The sequence below is a fragment of the Dermacentor andersoni genome, chromosome 1 (genome assembly GCF_023375885.2).
Source record: "Dermacentor andersoni chromosome 1, qqDerAnde1_hic_scaffold, whole genome shotgun sequence".
In the NCBI taxonomy this organism is placed as follows: Eukaryota; Metazoa; Arthropoda; class Arachnida; order Ixodida; family Ixodidae; genus Dermacentor; species Dermacentor andersoni.
The window spans coordinates 359,008,322-359,034,158 of NC_092814.1; the positions used below are offsets into that span (position 1 = coordinate 359,008,322).

The following is a 25,837-nucleotide window of genomic DNA, read 5'->3' on the forward strand; positions in this document are numbered from 1 at the left end:
GTACAAATTGCCACAACAAAAACGCTGGTGAGCAGGCCGGATGAATGAAAAAAAAAAATGCAGCATTACGGGATGCTTTGCTACGAGCAGTAAGAAAGATGCCTCAGCTCGCAAACAACGCTGTTCTTTGTCGGAACAAAGTTCTTTCGGCCAATGTTATGCAGCCACTGCTTCAATCCTGCGCAAGCCATCACGCTCTCCTTGTGGTATCATAAAAACGGCATAACCATATTCAGGCTTCTTGCTGCAGTTATATGCGCAACATGACGCCATAGCGCTAGCACAGAGAGCAGGAAACATAGCGTACAACGCTCGCTACGCCGAGCCACCCGTTCCGAGGAGAAAAATGGCGCGAACGAAACACAAAAACACAAGCAAAACGCAAGATCCGCGCGTTTTCAAGGTCAACGGCAGGGAGACCAATCGTCGTCCAGAAAAACGGGGGCAAAACTCAACTCTATGGCAAAACTGGTTGCTGCGGAGGTGAGGGGGTGGGGGACGCGCAAGGGGCAAGAAGGTATCGCGGCGGCGGCAGAGTTCAAAGAGTGGCGGTACTTTCGAATTATCAAGGGACTTTATGGCGGCTCAAGTGAGAGCGATCCGGCGCGGAGAGAGTTGATCCGAAACGACCAGCGGAAAGCGCGAACCCACTCTAGATCGACCAGTGAAAAATGTCATTAGAGTGCATGCTTACAGGACCACTCAAGGGTACAGTACGCTGTACATGTGGGCCTCCATTGGCCTCTTGATGTGTCTTGATCGCGATCGCCGGCTGACGTTTACGCCCTCTAGCTCAGTATTCTGAAAAGGCTAAAAAAAAAAGTGAAGACAACTCATTAAAAACGCTTAAAAATCTATTTATAAACAATAGAAAGCTGTAATAATGAAACAATTTTAGCAATATTATGGAAATCTCATTTTGTAGCCAAGGCATTAATTATGCAGTCTTAATGTTTTTGTGCAGTCATGAGGGTTGCCGACGATCAGCAGCCGATAATAACATGATCCGGATCTTTGGACTGTGTAGCAGCGACAACTGTTGATTGAGATCAAGAAATACGATCCGGATCGGCCCCGATCGCGATCAGAAGTGTACGAATTTCTTTCTCTACGGTGTACGTGCAGAAGCTTTGTGTTTTACATAGCGCGCCCTCTCGCGGATTCTGTGCCTGCGTCCGTCGTGCCGGTCGTGCCCATGGTCGTGCCGTTAGCGCGGCATGTTTGTTTTGCTAAACTGACGTCGTCGTGACGCATACGTTGTGCTGTGCGTTCCTGACGCCGTTTCGTGTGTCCTGAAAAGCCATTTCTATCTCTTTTTTTTCTTCTTTTAGTAGTTACGAAAATATGGTGACATCTCCTTGCTTGTTCACCCGACGAGAGCGATCAAAAACGACTGTCTGCCTTCGTCTCGGTGAGCCTGAGCCTGCGTCGACATGGGCGACAATTGTCTGCTTTATTGCGCGCGTTTTTCGCCCGCAGAATTGGTCCAAGGTTTTCGAGTACGCGTTGCGAAGCCGTGATCGTCCGAGCCGGATCTGAGCTGCGCCGCAGCATGTCTGATGAACGGGAGCACGCCGCTTCGGAGACGCCGACACGAAACAGATTCAAGATGCAAGCGAGGTACGCGATTCACTACGCTGGTTTTCTGAGTTGGCGCTTTCTGAATGATGTTGCGGTACAGTCGAAGTTTGTAACAGGTTGTTGAACCTTGACAAATTTATCTTAATTACTCACATGAGCCGCACAGTTAATTTCCTCAGCCAAATGATAATTTTCACGCATTTTGTGCCATCGCTCCTCAGTTCAAATGTTTAGTGATCACATGTGTTTTCCTTACCTGTAATAAAAATGATGATGATTTGTGGAATTTATTTTAGTGCAAGGGCCACATATGGTGCAAAGAGGAATGTATAAGCAAGGACATTTCACATGACCAACTTCCTCATTGCAAAACTTTCATGTGTTGTTATGTGTGACCTAGCATTGGGTAAATATATATAGACACGCATCAGATGAAGAAGATGCCTTTCAATGGCTCTTTGTAATGCCTATGGGCGCAATGCCTCTTTAAATCTGACTGAGTGAACAGGCAAACTGTTTATATAAAAAACCGTGCTTTGTGCGGCAAGATTTTCTTTCTTCTTTACAGCAATAATAACATAATTTCCAATTTCGGAATATACATTGCACATAGCTTTTCGTTGTTTTTCTGTTTCCCCCCCCCTTTTTTTCGGAAGACGTAAACACTCGTGCCACCGCTTCTTGCAGGCGGTCCCGATCCAGCCTTGGTGCTGCCAATCGCCCATTCAGCTCACCGGTGAGAAGTGCAGAATTGCATAACACGCATAAAAAGAGGTGGAGTGAATGAAGAACTCATAACTGTGTGAACACTGCCCACAACTGTCACCAGCAAACCGGTGTACAGTCGCCAGCAAAAGTTTGAAGGACACAGGTGCTGCACAAATATATAGATATACCTTTTTTTTTTTTTAATAACTGTAAGCATGTAGCTTGAACTAGTGTCATACAGCATGCATGTGCGTGTCTCAATACCACGCCACATAGCCGCGTCAGAACAAAAATTACTTTTTTTCACTGATGCTGTGGTCTTGTGAATTTTGTTCGCAGTGGTACACAGAGAGCTGTAGAGCCGTAGGTATGTAGCTGCCTTGTATTTTGTTCATTGTGAACCAGAGGCCATATTGTTTATGTAAGGGTATTGTTTTCCTTCGATTCATTTATCACTCATTGCAGCGAGTAGCTGATGATACTGGTGATAGTGATGACCCGGCATTGTGCCAGCGTATGACAGAGGGCAAAAAGAGTGGAAAATGAAAAGAATTGCTGCATAATATGGCACCAGGTCTTTGTATTGAGGGGTGCATAAATGACTTTTGAGTTTTTCTCCTTTTATTCCTTTACAATGAATGTGAGATTTTTTCTTTTTTGAAGTTTCTTAAAGCCTGCACCGGGTAGTTTGTATGGGCTTCATTTGTTGTAAAGCACAAGCACGTGCTTAAGGGCTGGTAATGACGAGGAACTGAAATGCAGAAAGGAACAAAAATAAATTAGAATTATTTGAAAAAAAAAAGAAAACTTAACAAGTGCATGTGTGCTGCTCTTCTAAATGTTTTAAAGCTATAACTGAATTCAACCTGTACTAAACAAACATATCTGCTATTGCTTATAGTAGTACACTATCTGTTGACCTCCTTACACCAATTACCAAGCACTATTGTTACACAGTAGTGTAGTGGTCCGCATATCCAGCTCCCAAGTGCACATTGCTGTGGCTACAAGACTTCGAATCTCAGTGATAGCGGTAGACAAAGTTTTAAGTGCTTATTGGCTACTGCACATTCAAGTTTGTCAGCGATGAAGTGTGGGTATGTCATGGGGATGGCTCGAATCCCCCTGCCATCTATAAATCCTTTAGTGGTTCCGTTTGTATCACGTCTTGTCGACTGGACATTACAAGTGCCTTGCGTTTCTGAAGGATAGACTGAGAGTGATCACAGTGGCTGTTGCATTTCAGATGAAGACTACGCCTGTAAGCAGTCAAAGTGTTGAGGACTTGCGCAAGAAGCTGGCTGACCTCCGCCGCAAGAGTCGCCTCCTGGATGAGCAGATTGAACAGCTCAAGGCAGAGTGAGTGAGCCTGTGCAGCACTCCCAGCTTGGGACAAAGGCCTCTCATAGAGATCTCTAGTTACCTCCTCTTTTGGTTCAACTAAAGTACGCTCTATGCTGGCATATTTTTAAATTTCACTGCTCCATCTAATACTCTGCCACTCTCAACTGGATTTGCCTTCCTTTGTCACCCCATTCTATTAATGTAATAGACTGCTAGTTATCTGCTCTACCTGCCGCATGACCTGCTTCTTCCTTTCTGTTTCAACCAGAGTATAAGCTTTACCTGCATTTGCATCCTAGTCTATATTTCGATCTTTCAAGCTCATAAGTTTACCGCTGTCATTTTCCTTTCCATTGCTTGTTGCACAGTTCTTAGCTTTCTTTTTTAGTCTCAGTGTATTGACCTGTAGGTTAGTTGGCAGAATACAGTGACCACACCAAGTGTTTCAGCAATGACCATCTCTAATAGCTAAGATAGTGACAGCTTTACCCATACTGCCAAGAAGCTACGTGGTCGCTGCTGCAATTATTATATGCAGTGAGTCTTGCAATGTTTCATGAGGTAGTGGCAGGAGTAAAAATTTGCAGCTTCCTGTAAGTAATCTCCTATTGAGAAGAAGGCAACTTGAATAACAGCTGAAATGACAGCGTGCTAGAAGATGAAAGAGATGCCAATGCCAGCATCATCCTGTAGAAAGGAGGTGAAGCCGAGCGGGCATCAGGCAATCAAAGCAGCAGTTGGTGTGTGCACATCCTCCAGGCAGAAGTCTTCTTGGTTATATCTTTGGTAGAATGGCCAAGAGGCAAAATCTTCAACTGGCAGTTTGTTGCATTCAGAGTTTGAATCCTAACAAAGGTACTGCAGATTTTTATAACAGCTTGTTTATAAGTTTCTTGCAAAGCACTTTGGGATTCATACAGCAGACAGCAGCGACTCGAGCAAACATCAACACAATCAGGGGAGTGAGCTCATAACGGCTGTGGTCATAAAAGGTGACACGAAGCAACATTATTATTTTTGCTGACCAAGATTCATAGCAGTGATGGACATCAGAACTTATGTTGTAATAGTCTGTATGTTTATTCATGATTACCTTCACTAATTAATTTTATTTTGACTAAATTGCTTTAAATTAATAATGTATGGTGATGTTGTAGTTGCATAATTGAAGTCTGGCATCATCATAAACATAACCATTTGCTGGAGATAGTGTGCTAGCAAACAAGGAATCGATGGTTGTCAATGTGCGCTGCATATTCTGTCACCGTTCCTTCGTCACTCTTGGGCATCTTTGTCAGATGCCAAGCTGTGAAGGTTACCATAAGTGCACTGTGGCATGAAGAAACAGAAAGGAATGGGTGATTGGCAGGGCATTGCCATCGGCACCACCCCAGCTTAGAGGAGCCGTTGAGTTGAAGGGGAATGAAGAATGGCACTCGTCAGGTCATTGTTCGTTATTGCATCATTATAATGCACTCAATATATTATCGTTCACATTAGGTCCTTTCAAAAACTTAAAGAATATATATTCTTTAAAAAAGGCATTGCGCTGATTCTGGTGCGTTTTCAGGTTTCAAGAAAAATGTTTCAATGCACCTTTAGTGGAAAAAGGAAAACTCAGAGAGAACAAATACTAAATAAAATAAAGCATGTGTGCTTAAATGCTTTTCTAAGCCTCTGTTTTGTTCTCTATAACAATTCATTGTTAGTATTTGATTGAATGGGAATAGGACACTGTATTCATGCTTGTGATATCCTGCAACATGGCATCACCATCTTGGTCTTAGAGGTTGAGGGGCGCCATAGGGATGCCTTAAAGTTGCTCCTGTCGGAAAGGGATTGAAATTTTATCTGACAGGGTCATATTGTGTCCTTCTTCAGGCAACACTGTTGGTCAGTTTTCAAAGTAAGCAGAATATTGCGTGCAGTTGTCAGGGATAGCAGGGGCCTGCAACTGAATTTTGGCACCCTTGCGCCACGTGATGTCTCGACAGTAGGCGCTCATTGATAGGTGACACAGTTCGGTTGGCGCTTTTATCACATCGTGAGGTTCAGAGTGCTTTGCTTGCTTTCTGCTTCTTCTGTCTTTTTGGTGTATGTAGCCCACACGGCCTTGGGGGTATAGGAAAGGCTGCATAGGAGAGCCATAGGGTACACCTTATGTTATGTGGGAAGGAAACCACAAGGACCTATTGCTGCTGGAAAAAAAAAAAACCTGTATGCCCCCATTCAATCACATCATATGAATTATCGGGCGGGTCTAATTAAACAAAAGACAGAAAAAAACGCCAAAACACGCCGTTGATCACTTGGCAGTATTTGCCTTTATGGTTAGCTTCGTCACAATACAGCCATGATGTGCGGTGAAGCATCCCAAGCTGGGGGGGGGGGTGCAACTGTTATGGGACATAGCACGTGTTTCTTAATTTACACCTGCGCCGTCTCCGGTCACAACACGAACACCGAGAGGCATAATACATTTACTGGCAGGTCTTCAGAGTTTCAAATTGACTCCCGCTCTTTTGATGGCCTTAAACGACCTCTTGACTTCCGGAGTTTTTCATCTTACCGCCTTCCTTTTCGCTAGCTTTCCCAAAACACATATAGTTTTTCTCGGCCTCTCGATGCACGGTGTGTGTAATTAAGGAACACGTGCTAGGCGCCGTTAACTGTGTCATATACGAGACACGCATGGCGAGCGAAACGAGGGCCCAAATTGCCGCAGCAATGTCACAAACAGCTCTCAATGGCTGCCAGTACGCTTATTATGCGTCTAGGTGCTCCTACTGTGACCTGGAGACGGCGCTTGCGCGTTTGTATAATTGAGGAACGCGTACTATGTCGGGTGACAGTGGCCACTTTCCATTCTTGGTATGCTTCACCGAAATAAATTGCGTGTGCTTCACCTCATAACATGGCTGCACTGCGGCGAGACTGACTAGTCAAGTTCGAATTATCCAGCTAAGGCCAATTTTGAGATCGGAATAGTTTAGGCGCATAGAAATGTATAGGCGCCGGCCAGAACCCTAGGTCGGGATCCGATTAAGCGGGGTGTAATTAACGGAATTCTACTCTATAGAATCCTACATTTTTCGTATTGGATATGGGAGTTATAGGGCATATGGATTTTTCAATAGGTGTGGTTCTCCATGTGGAGAACTACTACTGAAAGCTTAATAAAGCACGTTGCTGGGCTAGTTGAAGCATATTTTTTGATCAGAATAGTGGTGCAGCAAAAGGATGCAGTTGAGAGAACCAAGATGGACAGGTTCACACTTCCAACTAATTTACTTGCAGAAGAGTCTCTCTATTCGTTTCTCTATGCACATGTTCTGCATATATGTATATACTATGTATTCTGAAACTATGTTAGTTGGAAGTGTGCGCCTGTCCACCTCAGTTCTCTCATCTGTGTTTTTTTTTCTGCACCACAATTGTGGTCAAAAAACATCGATGAATAAAGTTACAGTTTGGGGCAGTGGTGTCTCACATTTGCAATCTCTTGCCTACATCATGTGCCAAATTTTTGTGTAATTCCCCTGTAACAAAAGACGCCTTCCTCAGCCAGGTGGTGTCCTACAATGAGCTTGCTCTGCTTTCTCTTGCTTGCCGTTGCATGGTGCAATAATGATCACAGTACCTTCACTGTTCATGTAATTGTCGTTCCTGCTTGTTCAGAGGCTGCACCATAGAAGAGCTTCCTTGGCACATGGAGCAGCTGCATACTTACAACCAGATTAAGGACATAGCTCACCAGGTCATTGGCAGCCTGGGTGAGTCAAACTCTCCTGTGTTCTGACCTCAGAGCCATGTTATTATTGTTGTTGTTCATCTTGTTAGTGCAAAAATGACATTTTAAACATGCACCACTTTGGTTTCTCCACAGTTTTCCTAGACTGGATATGGTGACTAGAAGCTTTTACCCGTCAGAATTATTATTATTATTATTTTTTTGAAATTGGAGAAACTGCTTTATCCAATGTGTCTAGGAGGCTGGAATGGACAACATGATTCTTTTTAAAGAACTTCCTTGCTTGTCATACAGCGCTTGCAGCAGTTGAATGGTGGATTGCCCGGGATCCCTGTGTGTCAATTCCAAGAGCCAATGTCCGCACCATTAATTGTGTGCATGCTTAAAGCAGTAGTGAAAATTTTGTGTCCCACTGTTCTTGCTTTTTAGGTAGCTGTCCACTCCATAAAATTAGAGTTCGAAGCCTCAGTTCCTCGAAAGTGCCACAAATAATTAATTACAGCATCTTCCATGCAACCTGTACAAAATGCGCACCAAATGTAGCATGGCTTTGAACGTGATAAAGGAGACTATTCATATCACCGAAAACAGAGGTGATGGTCACGTGGTATAACATACAACTCAAGCCTGGTGTGGTAGTTCAACTTGGTGTAGTGTGGCAAGCCTGGTGTGGTAGTTCACCAGGCTGACATCCAGCCTGGTGTGGCAGTTCAAGGTCATACAATGAGCATGTTGCCAAAATCTGCCAAATATGCCCTTCCTATGTGTGCTTCTCTTGGAAACACAGAGGGACACTCTCTCCCTTCTTGCCCCATTGAATGCTCAATGGACTCTGCTTTTTGGCAGCACAGTCATAGTGGGTGTGTACGTGTGAGTGATGCTTCTTACCAGAAGACCACCACATCAGGTTTCGGTGACTCCTTTTTCACATCCAAAGCTACACTGCACTTGGTGCGCATTTTGAAGTGGTCGCATTAAAGGGTAACACAATTCATTTTTTCTGCACTCTCGAGGAACTCGGGCTCCATAGCGTGATTGCTGGGTTGATGGTGATTCAATAAAGCGGCACCCCCCCCCCCCCCTCGAAACTTGGCTTTCGGGAGTCATTTAATGTGGAAGAGGCCTTCTTAAGTCATCTTTTTTCCCCACAGATATGGCAGATCAATTAATTTAATCCTGTAAACAATTAACCTTTTCACAAAAATAGTGCCCTTAAAAAAGCACTATTATTACATGGATGAGAAGATATGAATGGGATTTGCCTCCAGGGTATTTCTTCAGGCATGTCCCTTCGATCAAAACATTTGACTACATTTTGCACTTCTAGCCTGCAAAATAAAAGATAGCAAATGTAAACACATTTTAGGAAAATGAGCTTGCACACTTTTGCATGCTTATGAGCATTGCCAGGCACTTGAAGGCATGCTGAAGAATTCCATCCACATCCATTTCTCTAGTGAAAAATATTTTCTGGCACTTAATGATGAAGTAAAGTGTGAAGGCAGATGTGCATGTGCTCAAAAAACACCATGTGTTCTGAGTGAGTTCCTTCCAACCTATGTATTTCTTTCATTTTGTTATAAGTGTGTCAACAGGAGTAATCAAGTTCTGCAGCATCCAGTAGCATCCTTGAAGCAGGTCGTGCTTGATACACGGTGGTCCTCTGTGTCCACAAATGACAAGCTGCAGATCACTGAGTGTGCTGCACTGCATAAATTCCGTTTTGTCTGCACTAGGACTCTGTAGATGTTTGGATGGAGATGGAGACACAGGATTCATTATTGTTGTAGTAGTTCTGCGGAAACCCGCAAGGTGGAGGGAAGTACGGGTTTCCGCAGAACTACTACGTCAAACACTTGGCTTTGCTTCGTGTTGTCAATTAATCCAACTTCGCCCTGCCATCTGCTAGCCGCCTGGTTAGCTCAGATGGTAGAGCGGCTGCCCCGGAAAGGCAGTGGTCCCGGGTTCGAGTCCCGGACCAGGACGAATTTTTCTTCAACTCTGAGGCTTTTCTTTCGAGGAACCCGTATGGGTTTCCTTTGTAGCGATTTCTACTAACGCGTGGATGTCTCATTTCCCCTTTATCAGGATTCATTATTGTATCCTGTGTTGCAGAGCCAGCTCAATTCCTTCTTCAGGGGTGACGACCATGAAGTTAGTATAAATTTATATGCTTATGAGAGAGAGGAGTTGCAGCTTTCTTTACCCCTTTCAGTGCCAAGGACGAGTCACTCGTTCGGGGATTTCCTTTCGTTTACGGAGTGCCACAGACGAGTGGCAGTCATTAATCATTTTGGTGGGAATGCTACACTAATAAATGGCACCTGCTTTCCATAAGACTAACTTCCTGAGGGTGCAGTTGATGGGAGTGAAGTGGAAGGATGGTTCCCCTGGGTTATAAAGATGGTGATGTGGCTGCAGTGAGGACATACGGTGATGAGGCCACTTTTTCATTGCTGAATCCATGGCGTTTCGTCACCTCAAGTGAACAATAAGACCTGGAAAGCTCTAGCAAGTCGTCTTTGGCATTTCAGCTTAGTACGTACTAACAATTGTGAAGATTTAGAGCCTCTGCCAAGCTCTCTCGTGTGAACGACAAAAACACTTTGCTGCAGGCGCCTCTGTTATTTCCTTTCTATGCCGTGCCAGCAATAATGCGTTGCATGGAGGGTAACTGAAGCAGACATCTTTTCAATGGATTATCACATGTCATATGGACTTTTCCTGTGGCCTTGCATAATCTACTCAAAAACATGAAAAAAATATTTGCCAGTAAAAGACAACAGAAAATAACAAATGAACTGCTGATACTGCAATAATGAAAGCCCTTTTTGGTGGTTTTATGAAAGCCCTTTTTTATGGCTTTATTTAGCCGCACATGTGGGAGAAATGTGTTAAGGCGGTGTGGCATTATGTCGCCCCTCTTTGAGGCTATGGATCCATGATACGAACTGCGTTCACCACATTGTAATGTGTTCAGAAGCTCACTAGACACACGTCCTGCCTCTCCGAGGAGCAAAGTGCAACTTATGGTGTTCTGGAACACACACACGCGCACGTGCGGTCCCAGACCCCCTCTCTATCTCTGCAATGTGACCGGTTTCCCACACTTCATACACATGCTTTTTTTGCACTTTGACACACAAAGAAAGAAAGAAAAAGAAAGGCGGCATCATGGGAAAAATACCTAAGTAATAGCAAACTGTCGTTTCTACATCGTCTGCTTACCTTGCGCCGCTTGGTAGTTGTAATGCGCGGCTAATCGTGCGGAGACGCTGGGCCCGTAGTCGGAACAGAAATTTGCCACGGTTCCTGCAAAAGTAGTGTTGTGGGGTCAGTTTCATATATGCCTGGTTCGTGAAAATGTTCTGTGGGCTGGATCCAAACTGTATCTTTATCGAAAACTGAACTTCCGGTTCTGATTGAGCACCTCAACAAAGCACATTACTCTGTGTCATTTAGCTCAACGAAATGCGAAAAGGAATGATAAAGTTGATCAAAAAGAAAAAGAAAAGAAAAGAATTAATGAGCCATTCCACTCTGTGAAGGTGGATGACCAGTGAAGCTGTTTAGCGCACGACACAGAGGTGATCCAGAATATTGAATAAAGATAGGAACATATTTATTGTCCTAATGTGTGGTCATCGTGGCGATATAAGTACGCACACACATTTGCGTATCACCTCTGTTATTAGATGTATCCATCACGTAAGACAAATAATGAATGGCGGCCTCCCCATTACGATGACAGAAAAGTGAAATTCTATGCTGCAATGATCAGCGGCAACGGAAGAAGACCACGAACGCGGTCGCGCCGGCAATTTTTTGAACAGTCCCCATTTAAAGAAAACAAGTGCGTGCGTGCGCGGGATTTCTTTGGGTCCTAGGGGGTGTGGCAAGGTCCCACAGCGCACAGAGGTGTGTGCCGTCGAGGGTGAGTGCGGGCTGCACTGGCATCAGGATCGGCCCACACAGTGATAGCGACAAGTCTCTGCTTACGCAAAGGAGCTGGCGTTGTATTTGAGGGTTGTACGTATGCGGCATTAGTGTCTCCGGCCTGGTCTAGTGGTTAGGATACCTGGCTCTCACCCAGGAGGCCCGGGTTCGATTCCCGGTGTCGGAACGATTTTTTTTTTTTTGCGCTCAATTTCTTTTGCATGTTTTCTTAAAATTCTTTTCTTTCGTACGCATCAACCAGTGCCGTATATTAAATATTCGCATGCAGCTAGCCGTCGAGAAATAATGAACTCGCCCCACGACATAGGTGTTCTGTGGCATGTCTACATCCTCAGCTGTCCGCGCTGTTCATTCCCGATTTACGGCCATGATCTATGGCGTACTGCATTCATCGCAACTCGTATTCAAATCATCGGAACACGCCGTGCGGTATCTATGAAGCATGCACTGAAGTATATGTACACGGTCGTCCACTTCCAATTTGAACACGGCTCCGGGCGGCCGGCGAGGCCGGCGCTCCGCGGAGCGCCGCTCGTGGGCGCCGGGGTAACTAACGCGCCGGCGCACTGGCAGCCACAGGCGTGGCCTCAGCCGCCAGCACACACTAGTGTAGGCGCGCTGTAGCAGACGACGCGGCTGCGGCCACGCTTGGGGCTGCCAGTGCGCCGGCGCGTTAGTTACCCCGGCGCCCACGAGCGGCGCTCCGCGGAGCCCCGGCCTCGCCGGCCGCCCGGAGCCGTGTTCAAATTGGAAGTGGACGACCGTGTACAGCAAGGCCCGAGTTCTTTCCAGGAATGAAACCATTAATGGCTCCGAAGAGACGAATATTTGGCAATGATAGAAAAGCAGAGCTAGTGGCCGTGTAAAAAAAAAAAAAAACGCAAGATCTGCAACGTGTTGATTTAGGCAGGTTAGTAATATATAAAACTTGTTTTATCCAGGGACCTTAATAATATGCTGCACTGTGGTTATGCTGGGCGTGCTGGGGACCACAGATCACGTCTGGCAACAGCAACACGGTGAAGTGCGTGGTTTGGCGTGGCAGGGTTCTGTGGTGTGGCCTCTATGTGCCTGAGTTCTCTTGTTTAACGTGATGTTATATAGTATGAGCACCCAAAGTTGGCAAGTGAGCGTCAGAAGGCTGGACGATTGCACGCTGGGTCGTGCCGCGCAGCTTCTGCGCCATGTTTGCTGCGGCTCGGCGTTCGCGTGCTTCTAGCCTGCTAATGGCCAGTTCAGCCACAGGCTGTGGGTAATGCGTAGTACCTGATGTTGTGAGCGAGCAGCCAATGCGTTCAAGCAACGCATGTGCACATTTCTCGCGTTGCGCGTTATATTTGTATTCGGAAGGGGGGGGGGGGGGGGATGGGCAATGGTTGCTTTGTCAAGAGGCCGCCAGCTGGCAGCGAAATTTTCAAACCTTGGAAGTGCAGTCACAGAACACCTATATGGTGCAGTCGCGTGGTTATCGGTTCAAGCCTTAAACCTACTTTTGTGAGCGTAGTAACGGTGGATAAGAGGCGAAAACACTCGCACCGTACTGACCGCCGTGCGTGTGTTTTCTCGTCTGGCACCTGCAGTGGTTACGCGGTTCTGCGCTTAACGGCTTCAAATTCTGGTCTTGTGTGCGTGTAGTCCTGCGAGGCAGATTTCAAGTCGTGCCAGCTTGAGCTGTAGTCAAGCGGGTACGACACTTTAGACACGGGCAAACGGGAAGGCACATAGGTAAGGACACGTTGCGCAACGTGTCGTTTTCTGTGCACTTTCACCTTTGCCCTTAGCGCTGTACCCGCCTGAATATGAATAACCAGCTAGCCGATGTCTTCACGTTAATATACTTGAGCCGTATTGCGGACAGGAAAGGCTTCTTTTTCCTTCTCCCCATCCTTTACAAATGTGCAGCATTTCAAATGTTGCTCTTGCCGACCTGTCTACACGAAGGGGATAAAACAGTCGCGAGCATTGATGTAATCCACAACTAGCACAGCTAAACAAGTGGTGTCATAGGATTGAAAAAATTGACAAAGAGACGTCGCATTACGAGCCCTCGATAGGGCTGCTTGCTTCTCTATGCTTAGCTTTATCTCTTATGGCGGCAGGTGTGCATTGCTTATGTAAGCAGATAGGGTGTAGTTTCAACATGACATTTAGGTTTGATTGATGCACTAGTGTAGGTCTTCTCTCAGGTTCTAACTGCTGGATGTAGAAGCTATGTGTTTTGTTACCTAAACAAGGCAGGCCATGGTATTCATAAAATTGATTTTTGGCTGAGTACCAGCACTCATTTCACACATATCAGGCTGTGCTAGTTGGAAGTTGTTCGTAATGTAGGAATGTTGTGAAAAAAAAAGGGGGGGGGGGGGGGAGTTTGGAGATATGGGTTCGGCCATCATCCCCCTTGTTCAGCAAAATTTTAAACTGCATGAAGAAGACGTGAACAGAAGCATAGATGCATACACAAAGCGCAGGCTTCCAACTAGCTTTATTTTGTGAAGGCAGGTAATTTTGTAAGGGACTTCAAAATAGCAAAACAAGAAGCAGTCTTAAAGAAATCCTGCACGAGGCAGCGCGAAAACCCTTACGGAAACCCGTATGGGTTTCCCTTGTAGCTTTGTGCTGCAGTCCATGCAGATGCCAATTTTTACCTTTCATGCTTACAGGTTTGGTAGATGGGCATGCTGCTTTTGTGACTCGCAGCTGGCTCTGGCACTTTACAGGGCCTTATTTAGCCCAATGTGCAGAAACCTTGCTGCTTGGCTGGTTGTGTGTGCTTCTATCCTAGCACCTCTAGTGGCAGTGTGTGTGTTGTTGGAGTGATAGCTTGGTGCAGCGAACAGGTGCAACCTGGGCAAGAGCATCCACATCATATTCACATTGTTGTGTTCTTATAAGGCTGCGCTTGCAACTACTTGCTCATGGGTCCTGGTCACAGTGACATGGTTTGTTACATGGAATATAACAGCACCCGTAGCAATGTGCCAGGAATGAAGCCTTATCGTTTTACTGAAGGGCATTGGGAGGCAGAACAATGCACATGCATTTGTCAATAAAAACTGGGAGTTGCTTTTGCAGTGCCTGCTTGCGATTTTATTTTCATTACATGCCCTTTGATTATTTCTGAGTTCTGTGAGCACCGTGAGATGTGGGGCTCCAATAATGTGCTAACTTGGGCTGGTTGGTACATGTCTGAAGAAAACGAGTAACAGCGCTGGACAATGGAACGTGGCTGAGACAGATGAAGTGCGGACTTTCAACCAATATTTTATTGCGCACACAGCAATATGTACTGGGGCTTTAATAGGCAGGAGGGAGAAGAGAACATATAGGACTACATTGTCAGAGAAATAGCAATGAGGGATAATGTGAAAACTGCGCAGCTAAGTGGTTGCTATCATCCACGTGCAAGATAATGCGAGTTCCTTCGTGTGGAGCGATACTGAAGACACACTCACGCACAACGACCAAACTGGCCGTTGTATTAATGCCCACCTCAAAGAACATTCAAATTTAATGAAGGGGTGTGTTGGCAGCCACCTGGACATGCATAGCTCCCAGTGTGGTTGTCATGCCTTGTTTGACAAATGCAAGATACTGAGCCACTATGGTGACCAGGTGCACGTTAGATATACAAGGCCTTTTGCATTGACAAGAAAGGCGACATGCCTGAGTGTGCCTTCGGTATCGCCCCTCATGAAGAAACTCTCGTATCTTGTACGTGGATGATGGCAACCATTTAGTTGTGCAGTTTTCACATTATCCGTCATCGCTGTCTCTGACAATGTATTCCTACTATACGTTCTCCTCACCCTCCTGCCTATTCAAGCCCCTGTATATATTGCTGTGTGCACAATGCAATATTGGTTGAAAGTCAGTGCTTCGTCTGCCGCAGTCACGTGCAGTGCTGTTACTCGTTTTCTTCAGGTATGGGGCTCATTTATGGTGAACCAGTTTTCTCCTGCTAATCTCTGAAATGTCAATGTTCCATACTGCATCTTGCCAAATCTGTGTGGTGCATTTGAACCTGTGGATTGTGTCAGTAGATTGATCCATGACCATCACAAGGGCTTGTCCCCCGTTCACTAATAATCCTCCAGCGTGTGCACTTGGATGGTAGGATCCCAGGTATATTAGGATGATTGGACCAGCCCTCCAGCTCGTTTTCGTTCACCTGCTGTAGTAGCTATGCCACTGTGTTGCTAAGCTTGAGGGCATGAGATCGAATCTCGGCTACAGCGGCTGTTTTCGTTGGTGGCAGAAACGCTTGTTTACCGTCCATTTCATGCGCACTAAAGAACCCCAGATGGTCCAAGTAAATCCAGTGTCTCCCACTGTGACATGCCTCATAATCATATCATATGTTTTTGGCATGTAAAATATCAGAATAACTTGCTGTTAGGCTAGTTGTCAACTCATGGTAAAGCAACTTAGAGTGCAAAAAACACATCCACACACACCCACGCAGCGGGGATCTTTTTTTTTTGGAGTGAGTGCGTGTGTGGCTGTGTGCATGTGTGTGTTGGTTGCACTTTAGTTGCTTTACCGTAAAACCCCAGAACGTTTCTTTATTTATGGTAGCTGTGAAGATCTGTAGCTTGGACTTCACTGCACAGCTTTGGTGAGAGGACAGTGTAGTTGACCGTGCCAAATAGCTCTGGCACAATGCGATTCTCACCTGTTTTGAAGCCAGCATGCAAGAGAAAGCAAGCAAAGTGAGGTACATGCAAGTAAAACGGACAGAAAGAAAGGAAAAAAAAGGGGAGCACTGCTTGCAGGTCATTGACTTCTGCATAGCACTGTGGCACAAGCAGCTGGCAACACTGCATGACAGGACCAGACGGCACACTAACTATGTTGAATCAAAGAAGCTGATGTGAGGGAGTTATCCACGAGACGAATAGCAAAGCTATACTAATGAAACAAAAAGGGACGGCATTGGCGAGCTAAGCGATGAGATGCTGTCGAGGGAAGGAAAGAGAACTAGTTGTTGACTGACTGCAGGGCCATTAAGCGTCATAAGAAACAATTTTGTCATGTAGAGGGACAGCTGCAGTAGTGAGTAGGAGTAAAGAGTTTACGGTGGGTGATGATATTGCTAAAGAAATATGTTAGGATGGAAGGCAGGTATCAAAAAAGGTTTAAAAATATCAGCAAACAAGAAAAAGCTACAATGAACAAATGAAGTGGCAGCAGGGGTAAAACTTGAGGTGATGAATGTACATTGGGGGCCCGTCTTTTTTTTTTCTTCGTCTATAAACTTGAGAAATGTGTGCAAGAGGTGCCCTTTTTGTTTCTTCTTGAAAGTGACTACGAAAAAAAAAAAGTGTCACTGCCTCATTGTCAATCACCAGCCAGTGTTATGTACACTGCAATACAAAGACCTCTCCTATTGATCTCCAATTGCTCCTGTCTTGCGCCAGCTCGCTCTTTGCCTGCAAATTTCCTACTTTGATCACACCATCATTCTGTAGATGCTATAGACTTTTGGTTATCTGTCCTGCGAATTACATGGTGCACACCTGCCAGCTGTCCCAAAGTTATCGTAAAGTTTACAAATTTGGTCAATTTCAATGATTTTTATTAATATTGCCTCAAGTTTTCGAAAAATATATTCTGTTTGCGAAGATGTTTTAAATGTCTTGAAGGACGTGGCAAGCAAGATTGAAGGGAAAAGAAAAACACTGCCTGAAAAACAAATTGCAGGATGTCTACCAACTGGAAAAACCGTAAATTCTCAGGGATCTTGAATAGTCTGGAAATACTCAGGGAATTTGTGCTTCTATCGGGGAAAATTAGCTGTCATTTTAATGAAAGGGAACAAAAGTCGCCCTAATGCTGGCTGGAGTTAATGAGAGGAATCGTAACGAATTGTCTTTGACGCCGTGTCGTCTGCTGGAGGATTTGCCAGTGTACAGTCAACGACCGATTTTCTGCACCCCCAATGTTCGGGACATGCCCGATAATGGCCGGCTTCGCAGCACCACCACTTGGCCCATAGAGTAAATGTATAAGAATGTCTCAAATTTCGGACACAAGAACCCTTCGCCATCCGACTTTCCGGACTTTTTGCCGTGACCGCAGGTCTGAAACAGCATTAATCAAAGCCAACACCGCCGTTCTGATAATCTCGCTGCCTCGAACCGGTGCTCTCGCACGCAGATCCACTGGCAGTCGTAGCTACCATCGCGGCATCACGAGGTCTAGCTGCTTCGACGTTCGCCATTAAGGTTCTTGCCATTTGGTGCCGTGTTTTTCATTGAAAGAATTTGCCGCTGTCAGCAGCGGTACGGACTCCGCCTCTGTAATCCTCGCGATTGGCTTCGAAGCTTAGAAAGCGTGGCGCGTTGCATAATGCCGGTTTCCAAAAGGCAGTTTCGCCTGAGCACAGCAATGTTACGCTGTGAAGCACACATGAAGTATTGCGGTGATGCTTAAGTGTGGGAATGGGAAATTTTCATAGGACTATGTGCGTATTCCCTAACTATATGCGTGTGCACCCACCGTCTCCTGTCACAGTATGAGCACCGATATGCCTAGTAAGTGTGCTGGCTGGCCTTCAGAGTTTTTCGGACGTGCCTGTGGCAATTTGAGCCCTTAAGAGCGCTGAGAGACATGCATTCATTTTTTCGGGCTGCCCGATTTTTCGGACATCCTTGCAGCACCTGAGGAACCCGAAAAATCAGACGTTGACTGAACAACTGACCAAGAGAATGCTTCAAATGGTTCGTGGGGCGAACGCGTGGCGGAGCGAGCACGAGAACAGAAAGGACTGTCGCATTGAGGAATGATCGGGAAAGTAACTGTGCCGCCTCTTTTTTGAAGGAGCTTGAGCTTAAAAAGCAAATTGTTGGCTGACGACAAGATGCAGGTAACCTTCATCCAAACCAAAATAAACCTTTTAAAGCAGTGAAATGCAACACTCTGGCATTGTGTGCGTGTGAGAGTATGTCACGGCTGTTGAGGTTGACTTTCCAGCTGCTGAGAAAATCTCACTTAATACCAATGAGCTTGCTATCACTTGATAGAAATTGCTCATTTTAAAAAATGTTTGCGTCTGTGGGCGTCTATTGTTATTCATGTTTTTTTTTTTTTAAAGATATTTCATTCACTGTGCATTTTACTAACCCCTCCATTGCATTTTCTATTTTTAATAATATAAACACTACTACTTGCTATTCAAACTGGATTAAGTTTTTTTTTTTAACGTGCTTACTAGAGAGTGACAGTATCAGGCGACATGATGTCACCCATCTTGACATAAAACAAAGTTCTGTGTCACTCAGGGAATCTTGCAAAGGTACTCGGTGAAAACCTGAAAAACTCGGAATTCGGAAATGTCAACTTGGTAAACACCCTGAATTGTGATGGTGCCTGTGCCGCCCCTCTGTGGCAATGCATGGTGCTAAACAGAGGGCTACTCGCTTCATGCAAGCTTGTTCAGACAACGTCCTCAAGCAGGCTAAATTGGCAAAAGCAAAGTTGCTGAAAATGTCGGTGATATAAAAACACTATTGGTTCCAAGTCTCTGCTGTGCCTAGCTTGGTGCTCCTTATGTGCCGTGTCTAAAGGTAAACGGTCGTAAATAAGGTGCGGGCGGCTCCGTGCTCCTCGCTGTCGCAGCACGCTGGCTGCCCGCTGCTGGGCGAGGTAAGCAGAAGGTCGCCTCGAGGGGTGTGGCTTTGTGCTCGCTGCATCCTCCCAATTTTAGTTTCGCATGCTCTGATAGCCGAAATTCGCCGTCCCGCAGTTCCTTGGGTAATGAGATTTTTCCAGATCCAGCAATCAATATGGCTTGTACGGAGAGCTCGGTTCAATTTCCCAATTACAGTGAGCACACTGAAACTAAAAGTTTAAATGTAAATAATGGATTTTTGATAATTTGCAACTAATGACCACGTATCCCCTGTCATCCTGTGATTAGCACCGCTGACGCCATGTCTCCGAAGGAGCCATCCTTTTATTTTAAAACAGGTATTTTTAAATATTAATGTGTTCGTAATAACACCCTGTATAATGAGTAGTGCACATCACATAGTGTACAACACTTAGCTCCACCTAAAGTAAGAAATGTTGCTCAAGTCGAGGAAAGTTCTGCAGGAAACCTAGAATTCCCTGTTAATCCAGCCAGCAAACATTTTTATTTATGCACGCTGTCTCTATACAGCAACACTCCCTCCTGCAGTAGATAATCTTCCACTCGGAGATTTCTAGAATATCAAAGTGCTTCTGACTAGGTTGGCTTACAACTGGCACTTAAAGTAACTGGTACACAATGGTACAGGCAGTTAGTAACTGGTAGATGGTGGTATACAGGCAAGCTTGTATTCACACGACTTCTACGCAAGAGTTGTTTCCTCGTTAGAAAGCCCCTCAACAGACCCCATGGAAAATTTTGGTTATCCATTGAAAGTTGTAAAATGCTGTCTAGGGAGCACGTTACCAAAATAATTTTTCAAACTGATTCATTATTAGAGAAGATGGGAGAAATTAAAATGTTGCACCTCTATGCTGCCTGAAAGTGAGTTTCACTGCTAATGTAGACGCTCTTTCTGTGCTTTGGCTAGCGTACGCCTGACTTTCTTTCTCTGCCTTCTCCCATACTGGAGCCAAAGAATTGTCATGTTTACGTAATGATCTCTACCTTCATTCTTTTTCTTCATTTTCGTTTTTGCTGGGTGGCGCTCTTCCAGTGGCGATTTTGCACTTTCTGCAACTGATGGTTTACTGAGGTCACGTGCCACAATCAGTTATGTTGCAGGTAGTGCATCTGACATAGAGGTGTGTTTATGCATGTGACACTGATTCTTTGGCAGGAAGCAGGGCTCCTTCGAAAGAAAGGGCACACAGGCTTTCATTTGAAATTTCAGTTGGATACTTAGCAGACTACGGCCGTCGGCATGCGAGTTATGCACCAGGCTTGTCTGTTTTCAATTCCCAAACCTGGTGAGGGCCGGTTTTTAAGCAGCATTCTAACGCCTGTCTTTCACGATAATCGTCATAATTGACAGTTGCAGGTGGCACTTACACTCTTTGAACTATGCTAGATTTGGTAACCATAGTAACTATATTTAGACACAAGAAACATTGGGAGAAATCGAATGCCTGATTTGCAAGTCTGTTTGATTCGTATTTGAAGGTTTTGAACATTTGTATGTTTTTACTTGGGTTTTTGAACTGTGTTTGGAATTACTTGGGATTACTGTTCATCGGGTGCCTAGGTAGTGTAGCATTGAACAAAGAAGCATTGATTCTTGCATATTTTTTGCCATGTTTTGAAAGCTTGAGTGCTGTTTTCGAGAGGAATTCTAAGCTTTGAGCCAACTGCAGTTTTCCCCTTTGTATACATATGCAACTTGGAAATGCTCTTCTCAATTGAGCAACTATGAACGAAATGTAATTTTTGTCATTTAATATAAAGGTAAACAATTCTAGTGATCAATGGCTGCTGAACTTTGAACCACGCTCTCGTGTATTAAAAAAAACTGTAGCCTATGATTTCCAGGAAACGTTAATTAAAACCGAGCTTGTAAACTCTCGTAAAAATACAATGCTTTAATTCTGAGAACTGGACCCAACGGTGCAAACCACATATTGGATATGTCTACTCGCATATCAACACCCTCCTCTCCCCATATACCACTTCGATGGATTGAATGAAGGTTGTGCTTGAATTAAAAGTGACCTGCCATTGATATCGAGATGCAGAGATAAGATCGTCTCAAGGTAAGACGTTCTCTGTTACATGGATTTAGTTAACTTGCATTTTATCTTTGAGAAAAAGCCCACACTTGTGGCCTCAACTTGACATACCGCGTGTTTGCTCGACTCTGCTTTCCATAACCTCTTTGAAGCACTGTGTGGACTATTGTGCATACCGAAATAGTGCATCAAAAGTAAAAGCAGTGATGAGAAAATAATGATGTTTAAAATATGCCAAATATATCTTGAAACACTTCTGGTTAGGCGTGTGCTGCAAGTTTGTATAATATGTGTAAAGTGTTTGGAAGGTGGACGGCTGAGTGTTTGCTCTCGGTGTCAGTATGTCGTCACGTAGCGAGTTCTTGTCTTTCATTGTCTTTCACAGTGCTTTACACGAGGTATATTCTCTTTAAGTGACTGAATAGGTGCCTTCCCACATGAAGTAGTTGATGTTCTCATATCTGACATTCCTGTATATAGCTGTTGCACGGAGTCCACATTTTGTACACGTGACAAAATGCGCTAAAGAATTGAGTATCCTTTATCAGTTGTGCGGCTTGCACTTTTTCATTTTTTAGGAATATGCAAGAAATGTGGCGACACTAAATTTTCAATAGACAGAATCATGTGGTCCCTCGAGGGGATAATATCAACACTGTCTGGTGTGCCTTAAAAGGGGACATAGCATCGAGCTGGCATTTCACAATTTTTTTCCGTGACAGCTATCTGTTGCAGCTCTGTGGATGTGATGTTCTGCTCTGCATGAGATCGTGGGTTCGATACCTGATGGAGGTGGCTGCATTGTGATGGGGGCAAGTGCAAAAACACTTCTGTACTGTGCTTAGGGTGCACATTAAAGAACCCTGGTGGTTTAAATGAATCCAGAGCCCTTTGCTGCTGCATCTCTCATATCGTCACTTTTTTGGGGGGGGGGGGTGACATTAAACCCCATAATAATTACCATCTTTGACAGCAGAACTGCGTTGACATCAGAGGCATGTTATTTTTAGCCATGGGGAGGTGTGCTCGGTCATTCGCTTAGTACAGTCGCTTTCACAATATTTCACATGACTAGCACAGGACTGGACCGTGGGCACATAAGTGTGGCAGCATGTCTGACGCAGTGCCGTGCATGCTGTCCTTGCGCTGTTGCTGATCGCCGAAGTTTCCAGTCACATGAAATCTTGTGAAAGTGATTGCATCCCCGAAGATGAACGATCGATGAATTCCACCCCAGGACGCGCCGAATGGAAGCAAGGTGGATGCAGTGGCCTTGCGAATTAAGGTTGTTGTGAAAAACGAGCTTGTTAATTGTGTGTGAAAAGATGTCTGGAAAGAAAAAAAAAATGCATGATTGTGCTCTTTATTTTTTTTTTTTTTTTCTCAATTCCATGGAGCATATAGTGTTGTTATTTAGCCTGTTCAGGTGGATTGCCTGAGGAGGCAGACATAACTTGCATGACAAATGTTGCTAATTCTGATTAAAAGAATGCATTTCATTCCAGCTACAATGTTCCAAACTTCCAGAGAGGCTTTTGCCAGAGAGATGTATTTCTTAGTATGTTTTTAAGACGGACATCTCAAAAGTTGTGCTAGTGTTAAGATTTCTGCTAAGCAAACATGACCTCACTACTACTTACATTTAATTTTGCAATTACCACATGTTCCCTGAGGTTAAAAATCTAATAATTAATGAGTGAATATCCTTAATTAGCTATCGGGATATTGCCATTTGTCCACCTCTTCCAAAAAATCCACCTGGAAAGGTGGAAAAGTGCTGTCACAGGCAAAGAAAAAAAAATGATAAAGTGGTATGCTGAACTGTGCATACGAAATCGGACCTTTGGCTTCTCAGTTCCTTAAGTGAAAGGCCTGTTGACGTACACTGGTAAATGAGATATTGTTATTGCTGTGCCCTGCCAATCTCTGATGAAAGTGCTCCCTTGCTCTGTTTATGCTTCAGCGGTTATTGAAGGAGTCACCATAAAGGACAAGCAGGAACACTACGGTCTACCCACAACTGAACCCAGTAGTGTGCCACCGCACACTTGACTTGGCCGCATGGCGGGGGGCGAGAGGGGTTAACCCATGCAGCAGAGGTCTGGGGTGGGATCGACAGTGCATTGATGGTTTTTCTTTGCCTTTTTCCCCTCCTCTTGTATCACTCACGCCTTTCTTCCCCCCCCCCTTTTTTTTGTTGTTGTTGGAAAAGCCTACAAGTTATGTGTTGGTACCGCTGTGGAGTCTTCTTTCTATGGCCTCTCTCCAAGTGGGAGGGCACTTAAAACTTCTACTTTTGAAGTGAGGTCAGCCGCAACACCCATGTACAATTGTCTAGTGAATAAACATGTTTCATTTGCTGCAATCCTCACAACCAGTGGTGTTGGGTGCAAACTCGTGGATAATGTCACGGTGTGAGAGATGCTCTGCTGGGAATGTTTCTGGGTGTTTCAAGTTTCAATCCTCTCCACTGTGCATGTTTTGCGAGTCCTATATCTGGGCACGAGCACTTAGTGATGCAATCGCAGGTATGTGGGCAGACCGGTTGGAGTGCAGGTAAGGACGAGCGAGCAGTTATGGGTTGCTCTGCCATTTTACACTGGTGTGCTTGGGTCAAGTCCTAAGAGTGCAGGTAAAGGCCCAAAACTTGATGGTTTCAGCTTGCCACTTATGAAGCAACCCTTGCTAGTAAAAGTGCTCTCGACAAAGCCTGCTAAACCGGTGCGCAAGTGGTATCGCTTACTTAAGTGCACAGCTTGAAGGCCTGTGACCTGAAGCATCATCTTGCGTATTTGGTACCTGCATTTCTACCACTCGGTTCTCTAGTTCTTACACATTTTTGTCTTGCAGCCCTGTCAGCGACGGTCAAGTTAGTCGGTAGTGCTTGTGTGCCTAAAGGTATTCTCATTATATAATAACTTCTAATTTCCCCACATCTGCACTTGGGCTTGTCAGTCATGTTTTACATGCTGCAGATAGCAGGTGCCGTAAAGGAGTGCTTAACAGTTTTTATTGCAGCATTGCTATTTGTTGGGCATGTGGTAAACTGGCTTGGAAAGTGTCGCCCTTCTGTCCTTGTTCGCTGGCGATAAATGTGCTTTCCAAATTTTTATTGGGTAGGTTCAGACTCTGGTCATGTTGAAGCCTCGTTTCCTAGTGTGCACAGCAAATTATTGTCTGCACTACCCAAGTGCAGTGTGGCTGTGGTCTCTAAGCAGACTTGGGATATCAGGTGCAGGTCACAGGCTATTGCAAATTGCTAAGGCATGTGCAAGCCTGCCTGGTGTAGTGAAATTGAGGGCTTGCATGTTGAGGCAGTAGCTATCCATTAAAAAAAATTGTGTAAGTACACCTTAATGTACCTGCACTTAGGGTTTGCACATAGTGCTTGTTTGTCCCTTCGCTTTGCCTTAAAGTTATTTTTGTGTGTGTAGTGATGGTAGCTGGCACTGTGCAACCACCCTCGGCTTTTCATTGCCTGTCTATGCAAGCTGACTGAAATGATCCAGTCAGGTTGGAATAAGCTTCTGTGAACGGGCACCCAGCATTTTCTTTTCTTGTTCATTGCATCCACATTTGTCCAGTAATTAAGCATGTACATGCAACGCAAATTGGCAGGGCCATTTAGTATCGATTAACAAAGCAGTGTTGTGAGTGGTGATTTTGGTCTTAAACTCTGACAATTTGCTCTAGGCACTCTCACGTTGCACAGTAAACCAATGTGAGAGAGGGTGCAGTATGCCGTGTGAACATGCCTAGCTAGTTCATATCCACTTGTAACTGCCCTGTGCAGGTGAAGTTAATATGGTTGGTACATCTTGCTACATAAAATTTTAGTGAGTTGTGGTAATTAGCCTGAAGTTTTGGCAGAATGTTGTATTTGCTGCTTATTTGAAAGTCCTTTTAGAAAAATGCTACCCATTTTGTGTTCACAAGAGAGTTTTGTAATGCTCTGAAAACTTCCAATCTGTAGACTTGAACATGCGGGCCAAATATTCTTTTGGGGAACTTGTAATCCAGCATAATCACTTGCTCTCTCCTGCGACTGACAAGGACCTTGCTTTCTTCCGCCCCATGCTACATTGGCAGTCACAAATTGCAATGGCCCATAGGCGCTGGCCATTGAGCACATGCATGCACGCAGCTCTAGATTTTATTAGAAAACTGCTGCTTCACAGTTTACTGGGACATCTACAATGGTGTGCATAATTAATGTAAATCAATTGTTACTCATTAAGTAGTAGGCAACCTCCATTAAGCACAAAGCTGCTTGTAAGGAAATACAAAAAGTTGCAAAAGAAAATTTTACTGTGCTCTGTTCTTAAAAGAGAAAAAATATGTTGCATGCCTGTCAGTATTGTATGAACACTACTCATTTCTCTGGGGGGGGGGGGGACAACACTTGGCATGGCTGCTGGAAGTGCACTAGGAAAAGTGCAATATGCCACACCTCCAACTAGGCTACATTTTGATGGAAAGTATTGCCACTGAACAAGTGCAATTTAGGCATTAATAGGGATAAAAATTGGACCATCAATTTGCACTTTGTGTTATAAGTAAAAATCGCATACGACACAGACGTCTTCGTTATATCCGGTATTCGTTATAAGCATACATGCTGAAACTGGCGATAGAAAAAAAATCGCGACCACGTCGAAAGAAACGCAAGTGTGATGCCTCCGACGGGCCGCTAGTGACTTAATTGTGGAGATACGTGGTACAGGAACGTTACAAATTATTACATACTCGCCCTTTGATTGCACCGTCGCCCGGCTGCCGGTCTAACCAAGCCGCGGGCCC

At 44.8% G+C, this 25,837-nt stretch overlaps 1 protein-coding gene and 2 non-coding genes across 3 annotated transcripts; all 3 read left to right on the forward strand.

Moving 5' to 3' along the window:
• The first annotated feature begins 1,179 nt into the window (after window positions 1-1,179).
• Window positions 1,180-23,402, forward strand: LOC126516826 (DNA repair protein SWI5 homolog). Its single transcript, XM_050166929.3, has 6 exons — window positions 1,180-1,411; window positions 1,480-1,620; window positions 2,269-2,317; window positions 3,536-3,648; window positions 7,312-7,406; window positions 23,001-23,402. Exons 2-6 carry the CDS (start codon window positions 1,553-1,555, stop codon window positions 23,087-23,089), a joined length of 414 nt encoding a protein of 137 aa, XP_050022886.1. The 5' UTR covers window positions 1,180-1,411; window positions 1,480-1,552; the 3' UTR covers window positions 23,090-23,402.
• Window positions 9,296-9,370, forward strand: TRNAS-GGA (transfer RNA serine (anticodon GGA)). The gene has a single exon. It is a non-coding gene; the product is annotated as a tRNA-Ser (tRNA).
• Window positions 11,436-11,507, forward strand: TRNAE-CUC (transfer RNA glutamic acid (anticodon CUC)). The gene has a single exon. It is a non-coding gene; the product is annotated as a tRNA-Glu (tRNA).
• Window positions 23,403-25,837: the final 2,435 nt, after the last annotated feature.

Coding starts and splice junctions, on each gene's coding strand:
- LOC126516826 (XM_050166929.3), top strand. CDS start 1,553: ATGTCTGATGAACGGGAGCACGCCGCTTCGGAGACGCCGACACGAAAC. Junction 2,318..3,535: donor ATCGCCCATTCAGCTCACCG/GTGAGAAGTGCA, acceptor GTTGCATTTCAG/ATGAAGACTACGCCTGTAAG. Junction 3,649..7,311: donor ATTGAACAGCTCAAGGCAGA/GTGAGTGAGCCT, acceptor CTGCTTGTTCAG/AGGCTGCACCATAGAAGAGC.